Source organism: Lynx rufus, unplaced genomic scaffold (genome assembly GCF_022079265.1).
Source record: "Lynx rufus isolate CCGP_SWC_20201006 ecotype Redwood Valley unplaced genomic scaffold, mLynRuf1.p SCAF_5, whole genome shotgun sequence".
Lineage (NCBI taxonomy): Eukaryota > Metazoa > Chordata > Mammalia > Carnivora > Felidae > Lynx > Lynx rufus.
This window is the reverse complement of record NW_025814867.1, coordinates 148,638,829-148,661,176: the sequence shown is the minus strand read 5'-3', so window position 1 is coordinate 148,661,176 and position 22,348 is coordinate 148,638,829. Positions and strand designations below refer to the sequence as shown.

The 22,348-nt window shown below is 47.8% G+C and overlaps 1 protein-coding gene across 5 annotated transcripts in view; it reads left to right on the top strand.

The window, feature by feature from the left end:
- RUNX1 (RUNX family transcription factor 1) overlaps window positions 1-22,348 on the top strand; it is a 254,223-nt gene that overhangs the window by 138,782 nt on the left and 93,093 nt on the right. For 4 of the 5 annotated variants that reach the window (XM_047099262.1, XM_047099260.1, XM_047099261.1 and 1 more), the window contains one exon: window positions 17,704-17,742. The exons of the other annotated variant lie outside the window; for it this stretch is intronic. In XM_047099262.1, the coding sequence (XP_046955218.1) occupies window positions 17,704-17,742 (39 nt within the window). The remainder of the gene's footprint in view (window positions 1-17,703; window positions 17,743-22,348) is intronic. 5 annotated transcript variants of the gene reach the window in all.

The window sequence follows — 22,348 nt, the reverse complement described above, 5'->3', positions numbered from 1 at the left end:
GCTCGCCCAGAGCCTGGAATTCTGAGCTTCCTGGAAAGCCCTCACGGAGTCTGGTTAGAGGAGAACCACGATCTCTGCCTGCGTGATTGCAATGAGGCTGGCCAGGGGGCTCCCGCCCTTTCTCCCTGCCGAAAAGCCCAACACCAGGCAGACTGCAGGCCCCTCCCCCGTCAGAGAGAGCACGGGTCCAAACGTGACTGTCAGGTGCATGACCCTGGCAGAGCTCCCCCTCTCTCTGTGCCTCACAGATCTGATCAAGAACAAGAACCGCCCCTCCCCACCTCGGCCAGGGCCACTGGAGGCTTTCCGCATTCTCCTCCTAGGTCTTGTATTGAGGTTTCTTGCAATATTGAAATGAAGCGTTTGCCTGAGCACTAGGATTCCCTACCGGTTGTCAGGAACAAGCCGTCCCCAACCCCCTAGGGCCCGGGACCGGCCCGGGTGGGGGATGGGTTCCCATTCTGTCCAGAGCCCAGAGGGCTCTGTCCTGTGCACTCAGAACCACTACTGGGGGCCGGTGGGGAAAAGGGAGCTTGACTCTCCTGTCCGGGGCTAGTGAGACAGAGGACAAAGGGTGCGAGAGACGTTTGCCTTTGCCTTTAGCTTTCATTATGCAGTTCTTGACTTCAGAAAGACAGTTCATTTGTTCTGAGTTCCCAGCAGCCTGAACGAATTCCCCGCCAGAAAGAAAAAAAAGAAAAGAAAAAAAGTTTTGAAAATCATCTCCGTCATTGATGATTCGATCAGGAAATTACAAAAAAGGAGAAAAATGAGACCGGGGAGAGCTTTGAGCCCTCCAGCAAGTGGGGCGAAAGCAAGAGAGCACACAGCCAGACATCGGGGAGCCACAAGCCATGACTCAGGCCCACAGATAGCAGCGCTGGTTTCCCAGGATGGCAGGCAGAGAGTGAGTGGGAAATCCAAGCGCCCGTGGGGAAGAGAGGGCTAGGCCATGCGTGAGGCTGGCCCCGGAGCTGGTTTGTGGAAGTCGATCGCGGGGCCGGGTGACGGAAGTCTTGGTTTGTTTAAAACTGAAGCCGTCGCCCTGTTTCAGCGTCCGCGCTGGCCTGTGGGTATTCCTGGCAACCACAGAACCCCGCATGATCGCCCATTCACAGCCCGGTGGGTCAAAGGTTCAAGCAAAGAGGAAGGGAAGGGTGAAGAAAAAGAGAAAGGTGTAGTGTGAGCCAGTGGAATCCTGGGGAGAAGACCCACCGTCCTAAAGATCAAGTTTGAATCTTGCCGGTCCTTATCTGCTCTTTTATACTTTCCCGCTACGGAGTCAACTCGTCTCCTCTCCTGGAGGATGGCCAGGCTTGGAGCCAGAGGACCCCGGGACCCCACCCAGGGGGGAGCCCTCCTGACCCGGCGGCAGAGCTCACACCTCCTTCTGGAGACGTGCAGGACGTCAAACAGAACATCACCTATTTTTTCTTCTGTTTGTCTTTTTAAGGGATTTGATGCGGTCCCTGTAAGGACGGGCGTGCCACAGCACGTGAGTGGCATTAGGAAGCTGCCTCCGTGCCAAGAGGGAGGGACGCCACCTCCCGCATCTGTCCTGGTCTCTCCTCCTTTCTAGTCTGATTTCACAGTTGCGGGCTGGACCTTGACATGAGACGTGCAAAAAATGAAAAGGGGAGGGGTGAACTTATAAACCTATCTGATGTGATCCAAATGGATTCCATCTGTTTTCCACAGAGAGGGGATATAAATAATATGAGCAAGCATTAATTCGTCCTGCAAGGGTTAGTGCTCAGTTCCAGAAAGTCCCATACCGACTGAGAGCAAAGCAAGGGTCTGACGAGGACTCTGGCTGTCTTCTGCCCACAAGCTGCACCAGGAAGGGAACACAGAGCTGGCTGGGTGTGATGTCAGGCCCGCCCTCCGTGGGCACTTTCTCCAATCTAAGACAAGCTGCCCCTTAGCATGTGGGGGTCTAATTTGTGGGAGAACAAAAAGCACAAAGTATTTGCATGGGATAATCTGTTGCAGAACGCCTTAAACATAAATAACACGATTATAGTTCTTGTTATATATGTGTGTCCCCCAACCCACATGCGTGCACGTGTGTGCACATACGCGGGCATGCACATACACACACACACACACACACACACACACACGCAAGCCCCAAGAAGATCTATCACGGCAGAAAGATCAATGACTCTGTTCCTCTTCGTTTAGAATTATAGATAAACTTTTTACATCCCCTGAATCATTGGTCACATTCAATGTATACGCAAAAGAAGTTCAAAGGCCTACCTTGACAAGGACGTTTGGAGAAAGATGATAAAATGTCTCTGATAAAACACACACAAAAGACTTTAGCAAGAAAGACCTACCAATTAGGAAAGCAGCGCTTGGGCATTGGGTGTGAAACCCTGTTATCTACAGCTTTGGCGCTCAAAGATAGTGGCCCTGAGCGTAAGGCTTTATCTGGCCTCCACAAGAATAGAGATTGCACCTCCCCAGAACCATCCTGTCTGCAAAACCCAGGAAACACCTTGCAGAGAAGTTGATGCAACATTTGCCATCCCAGCCCTCGGTGACAGTTAAAATAGTGTTACAACATAGCGTTGAGCAACGGCCTCGCCCTATCAGCGAAGTCTATGTTCCAGCCCACTTTTCCCCCTGGAGGAGCAAAGATGACACTTTGGTGACATTTTTTGGTTCCCCCTTGACTTTCAGGTTAGACTATTAAAGACAGGGAAGAGACATTCTTCCTTCTACCTTTCCAACAGAGTATAGAAATCCTTTCCCGATTGGGGCGCCAGGGTGGCTCAGTGGGTTAAGCGTCTGACTTTGGCTCAGGTCATGATCTCACGGTCTGTGAGTTCGAGCCCCCCTGCCCCCATAGGCTCTGTGCTGACAGCTCAGAGCCTGGAGCCTGCTTCGGATTCTGTCTCCCTCTCTCTCTGCCTCTCCCCAACTTGTGCTCTCTCTCTCTCTCTCTCTCTCTCTCTCTCAAAAATAAATAAACATTACACAAAAAAATTAAAAAGCCTTTCCCAATCGACGTCTCCGGCAGAAGATCAGTAGTATTTACTGCTTACACTTTACTGCATTATTCTTGAGACTTTCAAAGGATTCCCCGTATCTCTTCGTGGAAGATTTATTACTCTGTCCCCACAACGTCTTCAGGGCTGGAGTTTAATTTATGTGATTGCAATCAGGAAACCACTTTGAAAAGGAAGAAATCAATTTAACTTTTCGTGAGTAGTAAATTTTCTGTAAATAAAATTTCACAAGACCCTCCTTTTTTTTTTTTTTTTTTTTTTAATCAAGAAGTAACAACATGGCTGTTGAAATGGCGGCAGGTTTTGGGGAAAGATTCTAATTCACAGGTCAGGGGGTCCCAGATCCACCACTATTTCGAGACCTTGGAGAAATCACTCATTTTTCCATTCCATCATGAATGGAGTATACAGGGTGTTTGCTAAGGCTGTTTTCACCTCTTGAAATGATTGGATGCTAGTTTACGAAGGGGTGGCCTTCAAAACATTTTCCCCTGGTTTGTTTTGTAATAATCCTTTTGCCTTTGATGACCGTGCTTGGCTTTGCAAGGTACATCAGCCGTTATGATTTCACTTGTCTTCTTGAGAACTTTGAAAATGACAGGACGCCAAGGCCAGTGAGGAAACTGAGGCACGGGAAGGTTAGGAGCCCCGCTGAGAGTCACAGAGAGTCACACACTGGGTCACCTAACAAAATGAGTACTAAGATAAAAAAAGACATTTCAGGCCAGAGGCTTTCAATTTTTTTTTGAATGGCGAGCAACAGTAAGAAGAAAATTGTATGCACGACTCAGGAAATGGGTCTAGCGGTCAAAAGAGGGGCTTCAGGAAGCAATACTTTTTCTCACTATTTGCAAAGCTCTCTATTTTCCATTTATTCTCTTCTATTTTTTTTTCCCTTTCCTCTCTTTTCTTTTTATTGTAACAAGAATCATTATTATTATTTTTAGTTCACAACTAATTCGTGGGCCACAATATATGGTTTAGAAGTCACTTTTCAGAAACTTTTTACATGACAGTGACCTGCTTTTTCCCAAATCAGAAAATAAGATGTACTCCCCTGAGTTCTGAACCCACAGATGAGTACCAAGTTGGGTTCTCTTGTTGTGGGTTTCTCGCTCTGTAGAAAGCCCCCCAAGTCTGTATAAAAAGGAGGCACAGTCCTTAGAGTCAAGCTTTCCACCCTAGGCAACTCATGACCCTCCCGGCTCTGAATACACCATCAAGTCCTAATAAATAATGAATACTAATGACAATATGGAGACACCTGTTTGCACTGTACTCCCAATAAAGTCAGAAGGATAACTGGGGCTGCTCCCTAAAAATGGCATATGGCTCTCTAAACAAAGGGCTTTAATGCATTTTATATTTAAACTATAAGGCCATGGGCTCAAACCCAAATTGAGATGGGCTCTGCTCCTTAAGTACATTCTGGAAAAGTCGTTGAAATATTTATCCACCTATCTGGGTTCAGTGTTTCTAAAGCAGCTCATTTCCTTGCACCAGACATCTCGAGTGGGCCTGTTTGCAAATGCCCCTTGAACTGGGCAGGGGCTGACTGTCGGAAGCAAAGGCTGTCCTTTCGGAAAGTCATTGTCTATGAAACTTCTCGCATGAGAAGTACGAAGAGCCACGTGGTTTCCACAGCACGCAATTCAAAGATTGATTTCCTACGCACCTGGTCAAATTCTTACTTTCTGTACTCCATCCCTACGAGGCCACACTGCTTAACCCTTTAAGCCTAAGAGGATAATAGTCGCAAACGTAATAGGATTATTAAGAGGATTAAATGTGATCATGTCGGGGAAGCCCTTACCACAAGGCCTATAACTCAGAAGTAGCTCACGCGTTGTTAGAGACTTTTATTATTTGCCCACTGACATTTGCCGTATGTACATATACATATACATATATATTATATATATATAATAACCGTATTAGCGTCACTAAGGCTTTCACTTTTGATGAGTCAATTCCATGGCTGTCTCTGTTCACATAGACTAGGATCATTTGATGGGTCTCCAGAGGTCAAACCACCTAGCCTCTCGACTTCAGGTCCACGGATCCCAAACGTGTTAAAACCTAGCATAGCCCAAATCCAACGCGTTCGTGAGCGGCACGCTATCCAGTCGGCTCCCGACAGGTTAAATTATTTCCTTGACCTACTAAGTCAATCGGATCTATGCTTGTATGTTAGTTGCGTCTTTTCAAAAAATAGAAAAGGCTCACATTTATTTTTAAAGATCCGAACTTTTGTCTCAGAGGGGAACTTGGCTTTTCTCAGGAATGCTGACTTATAACGCGAGTCACAAGTGTCTTTCTTCCTTCTGTTCAAAGCAACATACACAGACTTCCAGCTGACAGATTCTTGTTCACAGGTAGCTGCTGAGGAGTTATTTGGGGTATATGTACTTTGGAATTCAACGTGCCAAAATCTTAAAGACCAATGAGAAGATATTTTTTAATAGAAGTTTTTTGCTTTTTTTAACGCGAGGGTCAGGGGTGGGATCGCAGACCCACTCGATAAGCTTCAGGTGATCTAGCAGTTTCTAGATACTCAATCCACTTTTCCTTTTTAGTTCCAGATACTTGGAGCTCAGTAAAAGGCAAGAGAACATTCCACGTGTGTGGTAGTCATTCTCCACCATGCATTTGCTGCTTTAGTATAACGTCCTAGGTTGTATCTGCCTTTGTCTCTAATTTTACTCATTTTACTCGTAAGAATTCCAGAACTTTTACTTTTTTAAATTTTTTTAAACATTTATTTATTTTTGAGAGACAGAGACAGCATGAGTGGGAGAGAGGCAGAGAGAGAGGGAGACACAGAATCCAGAGCAGGCTCCAGGCTCCGAGCTGTCAGCACAGAGCCCGACGCGGGGCTCAAACTGACAAACCGTGAGATCATGACCTAAGCTGAAGTCGGACACTTAACCAACTGTACCACCCGGGCGCCCCAAGAATTCCAGAACACTTTTAAATATAAAGATGACTAGCGACAGAATAACATTCTCATTAAGGAAATTTTTTCTTCTGCTGCTTTACCTTTAAGGCAGTGTCACGTTCTCGTTAAAGAAATGCCTTTCGGGGAGAGTATGATTAATCAAACCTTCCTTTATTGTGATCAGAAGAAAAAGAAAAAGGAAGAAAGAAGGAAACATACACAAAAGTGAAAACTAAGTTGCCATGTAACTTTATTTCCTTCTCATTCCTAGTGTTCAAGGGGTTAACCAGAGGTCTTAATAAATTTCCAGTCTAATTGGGAAGGGGGGAGGATGTGGAAATCATTTCAGGAACGAGATGAAAATTGCCAGCCTCCACGTGCCTGAGGCAAAAAGACGAGAAATGAAATCTCTCGTGGGCTTGGTTAGTGAGGGGGAAGAAATCTACATCTTGCACTTCAGGTTCATGTTAAATAATGATCTCCAGAACGGTGGGACTCGGGAAAAGGGGTCTGCCCGCGTCTCTTAGACGGGGCCCACCAAGCGGTTCCTGGACAGTATCTGTCCTTCATTCACCTCACCCCAGACCCGGCTCCAGACTCTGACCACTCAGCGTGGTTTGTGTAGACAAACAGCGGAGCCCCTACTGACATGTTTGGGAAAAGCTTCTCTCCTCCCGATAGAAGTGCGTTTCATTATACAGTGTGTCCACTGAAAGCGTTCTGGGCTAAACAGACAGTTTCTACTTTAGAAGTGGTAAGGAAATCCACTAGATCCGGCATATGTTTCTCTCAACACGAAGATGCCCCCTGAATGGAGACCTTGACACGTACAGAACATCTTCTAATTAAATGCTTCTTAAAAATTCTTTAGGCCCACATTTATAGAAATACTTTCTGCATGCCCTTTTTCAAAACTTACCCTAGAATGCTGTATTAACCAATAATGCTTTGGAAATTGTCCTCCGGGAGGAATGGCTTCATATGCATTTGAATGAAGGGACCTAGAGAAGCAAGAAAAAAATGGAGGTGCTTTATGGTCACTAAAGAGCGGTGCATTCATTGGTCAGTTTAACTGGAAATAAACTTGACTTCATTTGGGGACTCATTTGCCTTCACGGTGGAGTAATCCTCTGTTCCTTTGTTATTACCCTTTTTAAAGAACTACCTTCTCTGCAAAAATGTGCGCTAAAAAGCCTTCGAGTGTTGTTTGTATGCTTAATCTTTTTTAACAATTTAACATTTTTAACAATTTTAACAATTTAACAATTTTAACAATTTTAACAACTCTTTATATTGCTTTCGTTGTACATACAAGTATAAATTGGAAACTAGCTAACAGATGTTTATTTTTCAGATATTTTTGTTTAATTTTGTTAAAAATTATTTTTGCCCTTCCTTCCTACCTTTCAAGAACAGATGACCTGTACAGAATTAGTACCATTTATTCATTGCAAAAAAAAAAAAAGTAGAAAAATGTGCTTTTTTGAAACATAGATTTATGATGACATTTTTCTAAGCAAGCACAAAGCAGTCACATCAAAAAGTTTAAATCTTACCTAACTAACACTTTTTGGTTAAGAAATAAACAATGATGTTTCATAGGAAGTCTCCACAAAAGCTTTTAATATTCCCTTTCATCATGTGTATGGTATACTCTTCATAAAAATGTGATTATTACTAGAACATAATCGTATAATCTTAATGTAATCTGAAAATATGTAACTATTACAATGCAGATCTTAGGATTTGTATAAAACAGAAAATGTAATTATGTAATTAGAGAATAGAATAATCACTTCTATGGCTGCTTTTTTTTTTTTTTAGCTATTTTTTATTTCATGCTACTGCGTGGTATTTTAAAGCTTTGGTGGAGTGTGATAATTCCATGACCCCACAACAAAGCAGAGTAATGATAATGTTAGCCCGCTGTTTCGTATATAATTCTGTTTTCCAAATCTGCAGATAGCAGGGTTAATATGCAAGGATTTGCCTTCTTATCTGAGTGCCTGGAGCACACTCTAAGACCAACATTTGGCAATTTATTATTTAATCGATCGATGTAGATTTCTCAGCAATTCCTCGCAGAGAACTACACTGCTTACTCTGATTCTTGAGCAGATTCCCATGTCCAGGACAGGTGGCAGATTGGACAATCAAGATTCGTCTCAAACTTCTGCGGTCCCTCTCTAATAATTTCTGCTGCGGTCCCTCTCTAATAATTTCTGCTACAATTGTGAGCCAATTTCTCCGCAGTCTCTGGGGAACCACAGATAAGAAAACACTGCGAAGTTGATTCTGGGTTCCCCTTTTCCTTTCTTTTCCCCTCCCCACTCAAAACCCGAGTTCACTCCAGCCGTGTGCTGACCTAGGTCAGCACCAGATCAGGTCAATTTCTCACAATTCCAGGTGGCATTTATATGTAAGTGTTGATGGTGCTGAAAAGCCCCCTTGTCCAAATCTCTTATTTTGTAGGAGAGAAAACTGAGGCTGGGTCCGTGTAAGTGTCTAAGTGGCTAGTAGCAGGAGGAGGCTGAAGCCCCCTTTCTGGTGTGCCTCTACCAGTGAGAGATGAGTTGGGTCCTCCTCCATCAACCATATGGGGGGGGGAGGGGGGAGGAGTTGTTGGTTGCACGAACAACCCGGTCATTCATTCAATCATGCCATCAACAACGTCAAAACTTCTGCTGTTGGGAGGGAGTGAACAGTTACCCAGCCATCATCCCATCACTTGAAGATATATGTATCTCCTTGCCCGCCCCTTTACCCACCATGGTCCACATTTAACATCACGTGGGCCCGCCCACTGCTCTACCAGCTCGAAAGGGGTCATTGGGTTCATTTTATCAAACTGACCTACAGTTCACCCCCAACCCTCCTTCCTATGTCTAACAGTTCAAGAACGGGTTAAATCAACTCACCTACTTATTTTTAGACGTAAATGTTGCACGGGGAGGGGGAAGAAAAACATACGTTCCTATTTCATAATTCCCCAAGTGAGAGAGGAAAGGTAAATTATAAACACAAAGAATAAAATAAACTGTTCCCCTCTGGGAGGAGAGTTCATCGCGAAATGATGTGGGAAACAAGGAAAAAGGCTCCTGTGCGTTCATTCCTACGTTCATTCGTTTCTTTTTTTACCCAACTTAGAAAAATTGTGTTTTAGCTCATCATGGCGGATGGTTTTAAATGCATGGACTAAAATTTAACCTAAAGTAAAGCAGACGTAGAAGTTATAAGCTGTTTTTATAGACTCCTGTCATCCACCAGAAAAGTTTACTCCTGTAACCGTCCCCACTTGGGGGGACTCAGAATCATGGGAAAGCACATAAATTCGCTTCCCTGTTCAGTAGATTTTTGAGGTGCTTCTTGATACTTGGGTACTTTCCCATAGCGCTGGGATAAGGGATGCCATTCAAAGAGGAGACCAGTTTCATGCACCCAGAGTGGTTTCTCAGCCTGTCCCAGGAAACCACCTTCTGTCCACGGCTAATGGAGCCAAAGAAACCGTGGAGAAAATCCACATCCTCTCTAGTCTCCACCCATCAGCCTCTTGACCTCTGCACTCACCCCACCAGACTGAGGGGTGGAAACCAGGTACGTTTGCCCTAAAGAGATAACTGGGACCTTCAGAGATTCCCAGCAGCCTCTGAGGACTCAAAACAGTGAGGTAGGGCCAGTCGTTTCGGTAATAGACCTGGTCCCATATCTTCCCCTTTGTTATTTTTTCTGAGCACTGGAAGAGAGGCGGATCCACTCCCTAACTTGGACCAGGAGCTGCCTCATCGATTTGAACTCTTACTGTATTTTAACCAGAAGATTGTTACCAAATTGACATCTTGAGTGATTTGGGAGGAAAATATGCTATATTTCAAAATAAGCCTGTTTGTAAGAATTGCTATTTGAGAATGAGTATCATTTAGCTACTTTACAATTCTATTTTAAAATCACGACCTATTAAAAATAGAACTTCTTGGGGCACCTGGGTGGCTTAGTCGGTTAAGCGTCCAACTCTTGATTTCAGCTCTGGTCATGATCTCACGGTCTTGAAATCGAGCCCTGAAAAATAGAACTTCTTTTTCTAATCCCCACTGCTTACATGAAATTCATAGAAAATGAATCTTGTAAAAGAGAGAAGCAAGGGATGCTTTGGTAATATCCTTTCAGAGCTCATAGGAACCCCCGCGCTGTTGTATAGGCTGAGCCATCAGTGGCTGCTAAACATTACGTGGAAACGAAAACTGCACGAGGTCGGCTTGTGGCTCGTCCGTGGCTGTGAAGACGCGCCTCAAGGCATTGACAGCGGTTGGTAGGCTTTTGCAGTTCAGTTGCTGGCTCTGTATGGGTGTGCGCGCTCGCGTGTGCGTGTGTGTGTATCTTTCTGCCTGTTAGTCTATCCGGTGATACTGTAATAAAAATTCTGAACTTTGCTTCAGGAAAGCTCAGAGGGAGAACGTGAGTCAGGAAAGATGCGTCACTTAAGGGCCTTCCCTGACAGCAAAGTTAAAAACAGGGCCTGCTAGAGCGCCGGCAGAATAGTAGCAACATTGCCGTGCAGACGGGGTTGTGTCTCGAGCGGTCGCTCTGGAGGCGCACTGTCCAAAACAGTAACCACTAGCCACAGGTGACCCTTAAGGACTTGAAACGTGACTACGGTGAATTGAGACTTGCTATACACACAGGACTTTGAAGGACTGGCTGCAAAAAAACAAAGAATGTAAACTCTATCAATAATTTTTATATTGATGACATGTTGGAATGCAAATGTCTGAGACACAGTGAGTGAAATGAAATATATCATCAAAGCACTTTCACCCATTTCTCTTCACTCGTTTAATGCGGCCACTAGAAAGTTTTAAATCGTGTCTATGGCTAACATTACATTTCCGTTGGGCGGTGTTGTCCCAGAATGAGAAAGAATGCCCACGTAGTTTAAATGAACCTCGTCAGGGTCTAGGAAAGAAATTTTGACAGGGGACAGTATAATGATATGAACCATCTTGCAGTGTCGTTGAGCTGGCTGGTTCTAGCTGGGCGCTCCCGAGGCAAACTGCTTGGGTCGAAAGTGGGCCAGTTACTAAATCTCAGTTTCTGCAGCGGTAAAGTGAAGGGAAGAAATATGAACCGCTCGTTACCAGAGGGTTAAGGGGAAGAGCACGTGTAAAGCACTTGCTGTACGGTGTGCTAGAGGGTGCACTGATAAAAGGTAACTTCTGTTGCCGTAGTGAGCTGCCATCACAAAATCATAGACTGAGTGGCTTCAACAACGGAAATTTACTTCTCACAGTTCTGGGGCTGGAAGTCCAAGATCGGGGTGCCTGTCATGGCCATGTTCTGGTGAGAGCTGTCTCCCTGGCTTGCAGATGGCTGACTTCTCACCGTGTGCTCCCGTGGCAGGGGGAGAGAGAGAAGTAGCGAGAAAGCTCTCTGATCCCTTCTCCGAAGAGCGCTAATCCTGTGATGAAAACCCCGCCCACATGAGAAAACCTTTCAGACACTGCAGTCTAGCGTGTGCGGGGCACAACTTGCTGGATACTGAGCAGGTGCTCTCACCTTCCCTGAGTGTGGTCCATGAAAAGGCAGCAGCGCTGAGAACTTGTTGGAAATGCAGGATCTCAGGCGCCCCCCAAACCTGTTGAATCAGAATCTGCACTTAACCAGATCCCCAGGGGCTTCAGAAACATATTCAGTTTCTGCAGTACTGTCTAGGGATTCACAAAGGAGGAGGACAGCCTCACCAGCAAGGTGTTCAAAACCTAGAGGCGATGTGTTTACGTGGGGGTGAGGGCGAATCAGGAGACAATAAGACAATTATACAGGGGACATTAAGGGGGCCCAATGAAAGATATCCTTGCTCCCCAGTGATCCAGAACCAACTGTGAGGCAAAGTAGCCAAGTAGACAGGGATTAAGATATCAGCTTTACATAAGAGACTCCTAAATATGGAGAACAAACAGAGGGTTACTGGAGGGGGGTGTGCGAGGGGGGATGGGCTAAATGGGGGAGGGGCACTAAGGAATCTACTCCTGAAATCATTGTTGCACTATACGCTAATTTGGATGTAAATTTAAAAAAATAAAATTAAAGGGGCGCCTGGGTGGCTCAGTCGGTTAAGCGGCCGACTTCAGCTCAGGTCACGATCTCGCGGTCCGTGAGTTCGAGCCCCACGTCGGGCTCTGGGCTGATGGCTCAGAGCCTAGAGCCTGCTTCCGATTCTGTGTCTCCCTCTCTCTCTGCCCCTCCCCCGTTCACGCTCTGTCTCTCTCTGTCTCAAAAATAAATAAAATGTTAAAAAAATTTAAAAAAAAGAAATCATTTAAAAAATAATAATAAAACTAAAAATTAATTAATTAAAAAGGAAAAAAATATCAGCTTTATCACCAAGGAGTGTGAGAGAACATAGCTCAGGACATGGCTTCTTGCCATTGAACCCCATAAATAGACACTTACTCATTAGCACACAGGCAGTGTTATCCCAAACAAAAGGGAAGGGAAAGGCACGCTCAGAGTGCTAATTTTCTATTGCTGCCACACTACCAAATTACCACACCTACTTATTAGCTCAGAGTTCTGTAGGTCAGAAGTCCAGTTGGGCTCAACCACGTTCCCAGCTTAGGGACTCACGAGGCCAAAAACCAACCAGTGTTGGACCGGCCGACTCTCATCTGGAGGCTTTAGGGGAAAATATTCTTCGAAGCTTCTGCAGGTTGCCGGCAGAATGCGGTTCCTTAAGGACTGCGAGATGGGGTCCTGCTTCAATGCTGGCCGTCAGCCAGGGGTCACCTACAGAGACTGCTCTCCGTTCCTGCACATGGCTCCCTCCATCACCCAGCCAACGATGCAGGCACATCGGATCCCTCTCTCTACCTCTTTTCCGCCCCAGCCTGAGAAAACTCTGCTTTTAAAGATCTCATGTGATTAGATCAGGCCTCCAGAATAATTGCCCTTTTGGTTGACTCGAAGCCAACGGATTGGTAACATCAGTCACATCAGAAAAGTTCGCTTTGCCACGTCACATGGCCAGGGCGTGACATTTCCTCATATTCGCTGTCCTCCAGATTCGGGTGGGAAGTCTTGAGGGTCCGTTTTAGGGTTCTGCCTCCTGTGCCTGGTTTCTATTCCCAGAGCTACTAAGCAAGCAATTCAGTCTTTTATGGTGGAGGATGAACGAGGTTGGGGCAAGAGGCCAAGAGTTTTATAACGAAGAATGTCACTCCACATAGAAACCAGAAGCCAGGGAAGAGTTGGTCCCATTACTTGGCTCTTACGCACCCCACCCTCGATACACTCAAATAGCTATAACATAAAGTAAAATATAGTCCAAGGGCCACCCAGAGGACACGGAGACCATGAGGAAGAGTATATTTGGCCCTTGAGGGAAAATTTCACCCAAGGCACAGGGATCTGAGCCCACTCCAAGATGGGAATGAAGGGTAGTCCTTAATCCTGCAGGAGAGCGCAGAAGAGCTCGCTCTGAAGCTGGGGTGCGTAGGGCATGTGTTCTGTGACCACGTCTGCAGAGCAGTGGTATGGGAGATTAATCTGGAAGTACTACATGAAATTAATAGAAGCCCCTTTGTGGGAGACCTTTGCAGGAGATCTGGTGAGAAGTCATGAGAACTTGAACCAGAATGATGGCAATAGGGATAGAAAAAGGAGGGTAAATTACAACGAAGAAACCAAAAAGAGGACTTGGCAGCAGACTGGATGAGGTCAAAGGCAAATCCGTGGATCCCACCCTGGAGACCGGAGGGTGAAAAGAGCGAGAAGAGCTGGGTTGGCGCGGGAGCTGATGGGTCTGATCCTCAGTAAAATGCACACGATAGATGTTAATTTTCTCTCATGTCTTCAACACACCAGTGCGCGCGCGCGCACACATCTCAACTTTGGGCCTTCCCTTTCCCTGCCACCCCCCTTTTCCCCTCCCTCCTCCAACAGGCACCTAGCTCCCCCCTCCCTCCATGCATTCACTGCCCCATCCTCTGCTCCACTGAATGTCTTCTAGCAAAAGTTACCACGATCCTCTAGGGAAAATCCAATGTCATTGTTTCAGTCCTCATCCTCATTGGCCCCTCCTTGACTTTGGCCTTTGAGACTCATGCCTTTCCTCTCAAAACTCCCATCTTCTTTTGTTTCAAACACCCTATTCTCCTCTTTCTCTACCTGGCTCAATCCCCTTGGTCGGTCCAGGTCCATCTTTTTCTGATCAACCCCTTAGATGTTGACAATCTCAGATTCTGTCAGCGCTCCCTTCTCCCCAGACACTGTCTCGGCAAGATGTGAAACCACCACAGATGTGTGACGATTCTGCACTCGTTACTTGTACCCTAGACCTCTGCCCTCAACTGCTGTTTTCTCCACCAGCACCTACAGCTCTGTTCTGTACATCCAAAGCCAGATCCTCGGGTCGACCTCCAAACCCTTCCTCCTCTGGTCTTCCCTCCCGTTAGTAATGGCACCTGGGCCGGAAGCAGGAGAGACTCCTCTCCTCCCCTCTGCGGCCATCTCTTCCATCTCCATTGTGCCCACCTTAATGCAGATGTTCACAATTCCTTGTCCGACAACTGCAGTAGCTCCCCCGTTCCTCATCTCTACCCCCTCCTACTCACCCATCCACCTCTGACACATTTACTTCCCTCAAACAGGTGTTAATCACGATGTTCCCCAGACTTCAAGGCTCTGATAGAACCCAGTGGCCTCAGGTTGAAATGCAAATTTCTGCAGGTTTATAAGTCGCCTACGACCTGTGTTCGTGTCTGCCAGCACTGTGTCCTCTGTGAGTGCCCTCATCCCAAACCTACTCTCCAATGACACCAGAAGTGACGTGTGGGTCTGTTTCAGAAATTCACGTCTTTCTCATGCTGACCCTTCTGCCAGGAGCGCCTTCTCCCCTGTCCCCTCCCACCTTCCTGAAACCTTCCTCCAGCCCTGCCAACCATCTGGTAAAAATCTACCCAACCTCCAAGAACCAACCCAAGTACCACCCCCGCCAGGTGGTATGCCCCCTCTTTTTCCTGTGTCTCCTCCCGCCATCTTCCTGGAGCCATGACACTCCATGACACTCAGCAACAGCCATGACGCTCTGTTGCTCTCCTCTATTTGTCCTTTGCTATCAACCAGCCCAGCACCCTGCCTGGCACATAGAAAGCTTTACAGATACGCTGAAGGGAGGAAATCAAATACTTCATACCTGGGAAAGTCCTCAAAATGCCATTTTGAATGAGTGGAGGCCGGAGGGCTAGAAAGCCATTTAACATTTATTAAGAATTGAAAAGCTAAAGGGACCTTGACCTGCTCCTCAAAGTCTGCAGATGGCCAGAAATAACCTCGGACTGTGACTCCTAAGTATTCGAGATTTGCAATATAAAGAATTTCGGGGATAGTTTCTAATGGAGACAATGAGACAGGAGAGGGTAAATTGAAAGATGAGCTCAGAGTTTAGTTTTTCAGAGCTCTCCAAAAGATACCCATAAAAATACGTAGTTGTGATCAAAAAGAAACATAGCTCAGACCTATAGGTGGACATGCGTCTGTGTCGTGTGTGTGTGTGTGTGTGTGTGTGTGTGTACATAGAGTGGAGTGACTGTCAGGTTTCCTAAACTCTCCAAGTGTGAGGCTCCCCGTCTGTAAAATGGGGTTGGTAATGGCATCCTGGCAAGGATTAAATGAAGCGAGGAATATACAAGCATTTTGGTCATTACCTGGCACTTAGTAGTTTCAAGGAGAGGGAGGGAGAGAGAGAGAAAGAGAGAGCGAGAGAGAGCTGGTGGATAAGTTAGCCAAATTGAGCTCTTGCTGCCATGAACCCCCAAGACCTCTCCTCCCTTGCGGTTTAGGTTCTAGCACATTTCACAACCCTCTGGGCAAATGACTGCCAACCTCCACAGGGGCTACCTCTCCTGCAGACGACCCACCCTCTCCGGGCTTAAGGCTAAATGGCATGAGCACTGTGTCCTCAAGGCTACTGACACAGGACAAACTAAGGACGGTTCCCAACAGATGACATGCACACCTTCCAAAATTCACTCACTCTTGCCTTTGTTTTTAGGTTAAAAAAAGATCTTGGGTTTTCTCCCAGAATCCCGGAAATATTAGCTGTGTAACTGGAACACTTGTTTTTCTATTTTGCTTCTTCTATTCCCCAGCCTCTGACCTGGGGGAGCTTCTCAGGGTCTCAGGAGAGAATGTCCAGGGTGGTAGGGTTTGCTGGGTCTCTTCCGTATAAATCCAGCTGTCTGGTCAGTATTACTGACCCCCCTCATGGGGATCCCCCCTCCCCCATGCCTATTAAAAGTAAACTTACGAACTTCAGGGTACATTTGATATTTCTTAATTTATCATTCATAAGCTCAAATGATTTTTTTCCCTGCTCTATTTATAAAAAAAAAAACTCTTTACAGAGTCATTTTATATACATGCAAACCACAATCTCTCAGTGATTTGTTTTTTGAGGATGCTCCGTGGAAACTATACCTATTCAATTGCTTTAATCTTTCATTATAGGGTAGTCCTTCAGAACCCCTTATTATTCTAGTGGTTCTTTTTGCTTTGGCAAAAAAAAAAAAAATATATATATATATATATATATATATATATATATATATACACATAAGACTAAGGAGCTGTAAATCTCGTTCTCCTGCCTATTTAAACAGCGTCTGGAAATCTGAAATAATTACCTCCTTTCTTAGTTTTAAAGTGTTTTTAAGATATATTACATTAATATTGTGGAGTAAGGTTGAAAGTCGGTCTGTGACATTGCAAATGCTCAAATCCGAAGGCTCTGAAAAATGGTGTATCCTCCGTGTTAAGCATTCAGTGCTGAGCATTTTCAATATACAAGGCAGTTCCAGCAATGTCAAAAGCAGAACATTACTGTAGATGTTCAAGGAAAAGAAGCTTCAGATGACTTTGCTTAATGGGTTTACCTATAACTGGACACGCAGCAGCAATATAGTGACACATATTTGGATGTGATCGTATGACAGATATTTTCAATAAAAATTGCTATCATCTGTTATGTCAAGAATGAGAGGTTTCAGGATAAATACTCTGAAAGATAAATCAGGATAAATTAGTAAAGGGAAGGAGAGTAGAGCAAGCAAGGAGGAAATATTTCCAACCTGTCCCATTGGAAGTAAATTATGATAATGTTTATCAGTTTGTTTCTTTCAGAGGAGGTATTTAAAATTGTTTATCTTCATTGCTTTAAAGAAAACTCGTATTTTTACCTCTTGCATTTCACCTCTGCTGTAATACCAATTTGCAAGTGTTTTGGTATGAAGTAAGAGTTTGGTCTTGATTTCACCTTGAATTCTGATTCACGTCTACTTCCTCCAAATGTATTTCTAATGTTCATAAATAAATCACATTGGCCTCACATACCGAGGTTTAAAAAGGTGATTCTGTGAGAGAGAAAGATTCACTACTAGCTATCAATGGAAAACATTGGTTGAAGTCACATAAAATTATGTGCATATGTAACAGTTCATTTTTTACTTGCTGGTTTACTGTTTCAAAGCTACTTTTGTGCCCAAATTGGACAATATGCTATAAAATTCCCCAGTGCTAAAAAGAGTGAGGGGCAATCAGCGAACAACAACAACAAAAAAAGAGGGGGGGTGGAAATTTAGTTCTAATGCTTGTAATTATTGCAATTAGAATGAAATTTATCAACTATCAGTGAATTTAGTGTTTGCTGTCAGTACATTTACCCAATTGTTTTTATTTTCCCACTTTCTGTTCTTTCAGAATGTGTACACGGAATGAATCCATCTAGAGATGTTCACGGTATGTTGGATCCCAAATTCTATTTTTTTATAAAATATGCACATTCATATGGTTTTTTATCTATGCATCTCTACAACGTATGACATAAATTAGCCAAATAATTAAGGCTTTTTTTTTTTTTGCTGATTCACAAATACTTAAAAGCTGCTCTTCATATTGTAAATATCAAACCCTATAAAACATTCCAATGAAACTATAATGACACCCTCGGTTCTACAGCGTAGTTTACCACAGGTGCATTCTGCTTTTATTAAACGACTCTGCATGACTCTGAAAAAAAAAAAAATAGAGCTTGTTATAACCTAGTTTATTGCTTTTGTTACAGCAGTGGCAATGCAAAATTTTTACGAGGGTAAAATGTTTACTAAGCATCCTAAATTACAAAAAAAAAAAAATTAACTTAAAAACTTTCTGCTTGCTACCTGTGAGCTACACAGTGATGATGCTGGAGTGAACAGATCACACATCAACCGTGCATCCTGTGGAAACATTCCTATGAGGGAAGGATATAGTGGCAGAAGGAAAGACTCCTGTCCCCAAAGGAATTGGATTTCAAAAGGATAATAATCTCAGAGCCACTCCAGAAGGGGGGAAATGTTTAATCAAATTGTAATGTCAAAAACTGGATTGTGTGTAAGGCAGGTTATGCACCTGCACGGATATTAACATGTTACTCTTCATAAAAATGTTCTCCATCCCTATGACATTATACCAATTGCACCAGCTTGCTCCAGAACCACTAGCAAAATACGTGCCCTGGTTTTAATTCACTGAAGTGGTCACTGAAATAGAAAGTTTTTTTTTCTAGAAATACACTTTTAGAAATGTAATTTTAAAAAGATGTTACCCACAGAGGGGAATGTTGATTTAAGAGAATGCTTGAGCCTCTAATCCTACCTACAGGCATATTTTATTTTTGAGAGGGTTTCAAAACAGCAAAAATGTAAGATATTTAGATATTTTCTGAGACCACTTACAGTTATATACTGACCTAACGCTGAAGAAAAACGTCAATGAGCCATTGTTTTTTTTTTTTTCCCCAATGAAATTGTTATTTTTATTCCAACTAACCAAATACTACTTTTAAAAATCCCTCTGAAAACTTACATTTCATTCCTGTTAGGGACATTATTGGAATTTCCCCCACGCAGCAAATTTGGAAAAATCTGTCCTACAGCATCCACCCAACACGTCGCTTCGTTGTATTTTTTATTTTGTATTATGACAAGAGTTAAATTTTAGTATTGTTCCAGGAGTCAATGCGGTAATGTCTCCTTTCCTTTCTTAGAGAGGCAGAGGAAGGGAAATTCTGTATTGCCGCTAAAATGAGCGCTTTGGGTGGGAAGGAATTCTTCATTTCGCGTGCGATGTTAATGAACTTTATAAGCTCTGTAAAAAGTCCTTCAGACTAAGGGATTCGAGGTACACCTTAGCTGAGCCTCATGCTGCCTGCTTTAGTTCCTCGATAAGGAAGGTGCAGTGCAGGGTTTTATTTCTCGTTTTCAAGTGCGCACCGCACAGCGCATTTATAGCCAGCGCGGGTCCCAGGAACCCGAAATGCCCGGCGGCCGGATTTAGAATAAATCAGCAAAAGCTTTTCTCGCTTTTATCATCCTCGTCGACGTTCAAGTTCGAGATGCACTGGTTGAAACTCTTAGCCGAGCAGCGCCCAAGGTGCTGCCGTTGAAGGGCTCACCTTGGCGCATCTATCCCAGTACCTCTTTTCTAAGGAAGGGAACTTGACCCCCGCCGGAGAGGCTGCCGCGGAGAGTCAGACCCGCAGCCCCCTCGCAGGGTTTAGGGTTTCAAACCGCCGGAGCCCCAGAGGAGCGTTCTTCTCTGACCTTTCCGCGCGGCGAAATTACCCCAACCCGCTACATCCCCCGAGTCAGAGCCCATTTTCGCCTCTGCCGCACTCCTGAGCCTCCCGCCCTGCGTCCGCGGGGGTCCCTAAGGATGCACTTGGCGGCTGTTCCCGGGAGCGCTCGGTGGGCACTTAGAGCGTTGTATTTGAGCGGCGGCAAAGGGGTTTCACTCGCCCCAACTCGCCTCTAGAGCCGGAGGCGGCGGCGGAGCCGGGGCCGGGGGGGGGGGGGGGTGGGCGGCAGACGGGGAAGCTTGGCAACGGCGCAATGTTTGGAACCGCCGGGCCAAGGTGGAGAGAGGACTTTTGGGGGTCTTTATGCCTGAAATGGGGCCTCTTCAAAATCATTTAGGAAAAACACAAAGGGGTTTGCTGAGACCTCAGACCCATTAAAACAAACTGCAGGTAGTTTGCTGGGAGGTCCCGGGCGTCCCGGGAGAGGAGCGAGGGGACGGCCCACCTGGGGAGAGGCTCGGAAAGGCAGGCGGGAGCCTGAGCCGCTGGCCGGGCGACGGCGCCCGGGACGCCGGGAGCACCGGTGGTGGCGGGAGGGCCGACCGCGGTGTGCGCGCAAACGGGTTTCGGGAAGAGACCCTGATGCGGGCCTGTCGGGACAGCCGGGACCCCCACGACTCCCACCAGAGGGTTCCTGCACCGCCAGCTCGGCTGCCGGGATAGTAGGGGCGCAACGCGGCCGCTGGGGCTGACTCCGGCGGCCGTTTCCAGTCGTTTCTCCCCAAACTGGAGTTCTGACGAGAGCGACGCAAAGGCCCAGAGGAGGGCCGGCGGAGTCCCGCGCCCTCGGGGGCGTTCCCGACGCCCCGGGCGGCAGAGAGGACGGCTGCTGCCCCCTGGCGTCCGCCCCGGGTCCGCGGCCCTCAGCGCCTCCCGCGGGGCCGGCCCCCGCCTCCTCGCCGCTCGGCGCAGCCCGTGCGGCCTCTCGGGTCCTGGGGCGAGGGAAGCCGCCTGGGCCCCCGGGAAGGGCCTCCGCGGCGGGCCCGCCCTGGCCGACGCCTCCGTTAGGCCCCAGCGGCAGAGCCCGAGGAGAGTCCCGCGCGGCGGCGGCGGCGGTCCCCGGCACCGTAGCCGCGCGCCCCGCAGCGGGGAAGGAGGCGGCTGGAGGGAGGGGCCCCGCGGGGGGGGCGCGAGGGGGAGGGCGGGTGAGGGACCCCAGCTCCCGGGAGTCGAAGTTGAGGGCTCCGTGTTGGGGGCGGGGTGGGCGCCCTCCGCCGCGGCGGGGGGTGAGTGCCGCGGGGTGCCAGGGAGCCCCGTGGCTGCGGGGCGGGGGAGGGGTGGGACGGGCCTCGGGCGCCGGGGTGGGGCGGGGCCCCCTCTAAGCTCCGCGAAAATGCCCGCGGCGCCGCGGGGACGGGCGCAAGGGAAGTTCCCGCCGGCGCGCAAAGCCGGGGTGGGTTCGGCACCCCAGGCCGCTCCGGCTCGCGGGGGCGGGGAAAGGAGCCAGCGCCGTTTCCGGGGAGCCGGAGGTGGGTGCGGGGCTAGGGCGACCTAGGCCCAGCGGTGGGCTTTCGTGCCGCCTGCGGGGGAGCCGACGCTCCGAGGACGGGGTGCCAGCCCAGCGGATGCCTTCAACTTTCTTTCCCGTCGCTTGTTCTTTGGGGTCTTTTCTGACCGGGACACTCATTTGCTGGCCGCACCGCGCACTCAAGACTGAGGCGCGCTGCGTAATTAAGCCGCAGCCCGGACGCGGTGAAAAACACCAATTAGAGAAAGCAAACCAAGAGAGAAAACTAAAAACACAAAACCGTGTTGGGGAGACCGAGAGTCGTCTGGCCTCGTTAAATGAATCAGCGTCACGTCGCTGCAGCTGCCCACCCGACCATGGGGCCCCGCGGAGCCGCTCTTCGGCCGGGCCCTCGGCCCTCCGGCCCCCCTCGCGGCCGAATCCCACCCACGCCGGGGAAGCAGAGGCTCGGCCCTGGGTGGCCGCTCAGGGCCCGGGGCCGCCCCGGGGCTCCGGTACCGATCCCGGGAGCCTCGCGGCGGCCGCTTCATCTCCAAGGCGCGGGGGGCGCCTCCCTCCAGCTGGTCTCCGTGCCCGGGCCGTTCCGGGCGCGGCGCGCGGCCCGAGCCCTCCCAGGGCCCGCCGGCCTCCTCTTTCTCCACCTCCCTGGTCTCCAGACCGCGGCCGCCTGTGGCGCCGCTGCGCACTGCAGCCCCGGGCCGGTGGCAGCGCGACGCTGCACGGGCGCAGAGACGCAGGGCCGCGGTCCGCACCAGGGCGGGGCCTCGGGCGAATGTGTGAGTGTGCGCGTGTGTGTGCGTGGATGCGAGTGCGCGGGGTGCGCGGGGAGGCCGCGGCAGCCCGGGACTCTCCACCCAGGCTGCGTACAGTAGCGCGCGGCAGCGGCGGGGGCGCGCGGGCCAATTCCAGGAGCCCGCGGCCGCGAGCCGCGCCCTGGCTGATACCGGAAAGGCCTGTGATTGGCCGGCGGCCGCCCCTATGCAAACGAGCTGAGGGAATGGAATTCCTCGGGCCGGGCTTACAGTAAAAGCACGTTCATTTCCAGGCACTCTCATTCATAGAGCCAGCGGGCGCTAGGCGGGACGGGCGCCCCGCGGCCGGACCCAGCCAGGGCACCACGCTGCCCGGCCCTGCGCCGGCAGGCACCTCTTCCCGGGCCTCCTGGGGACGCCAGAAGAAAGTCAACCTTTGCTGCTTCTCCTTGACCTGCGTTGGAGCTACGATTTTTTTTTTTTTTTTCTTTCTCTCTTACTTTTGAA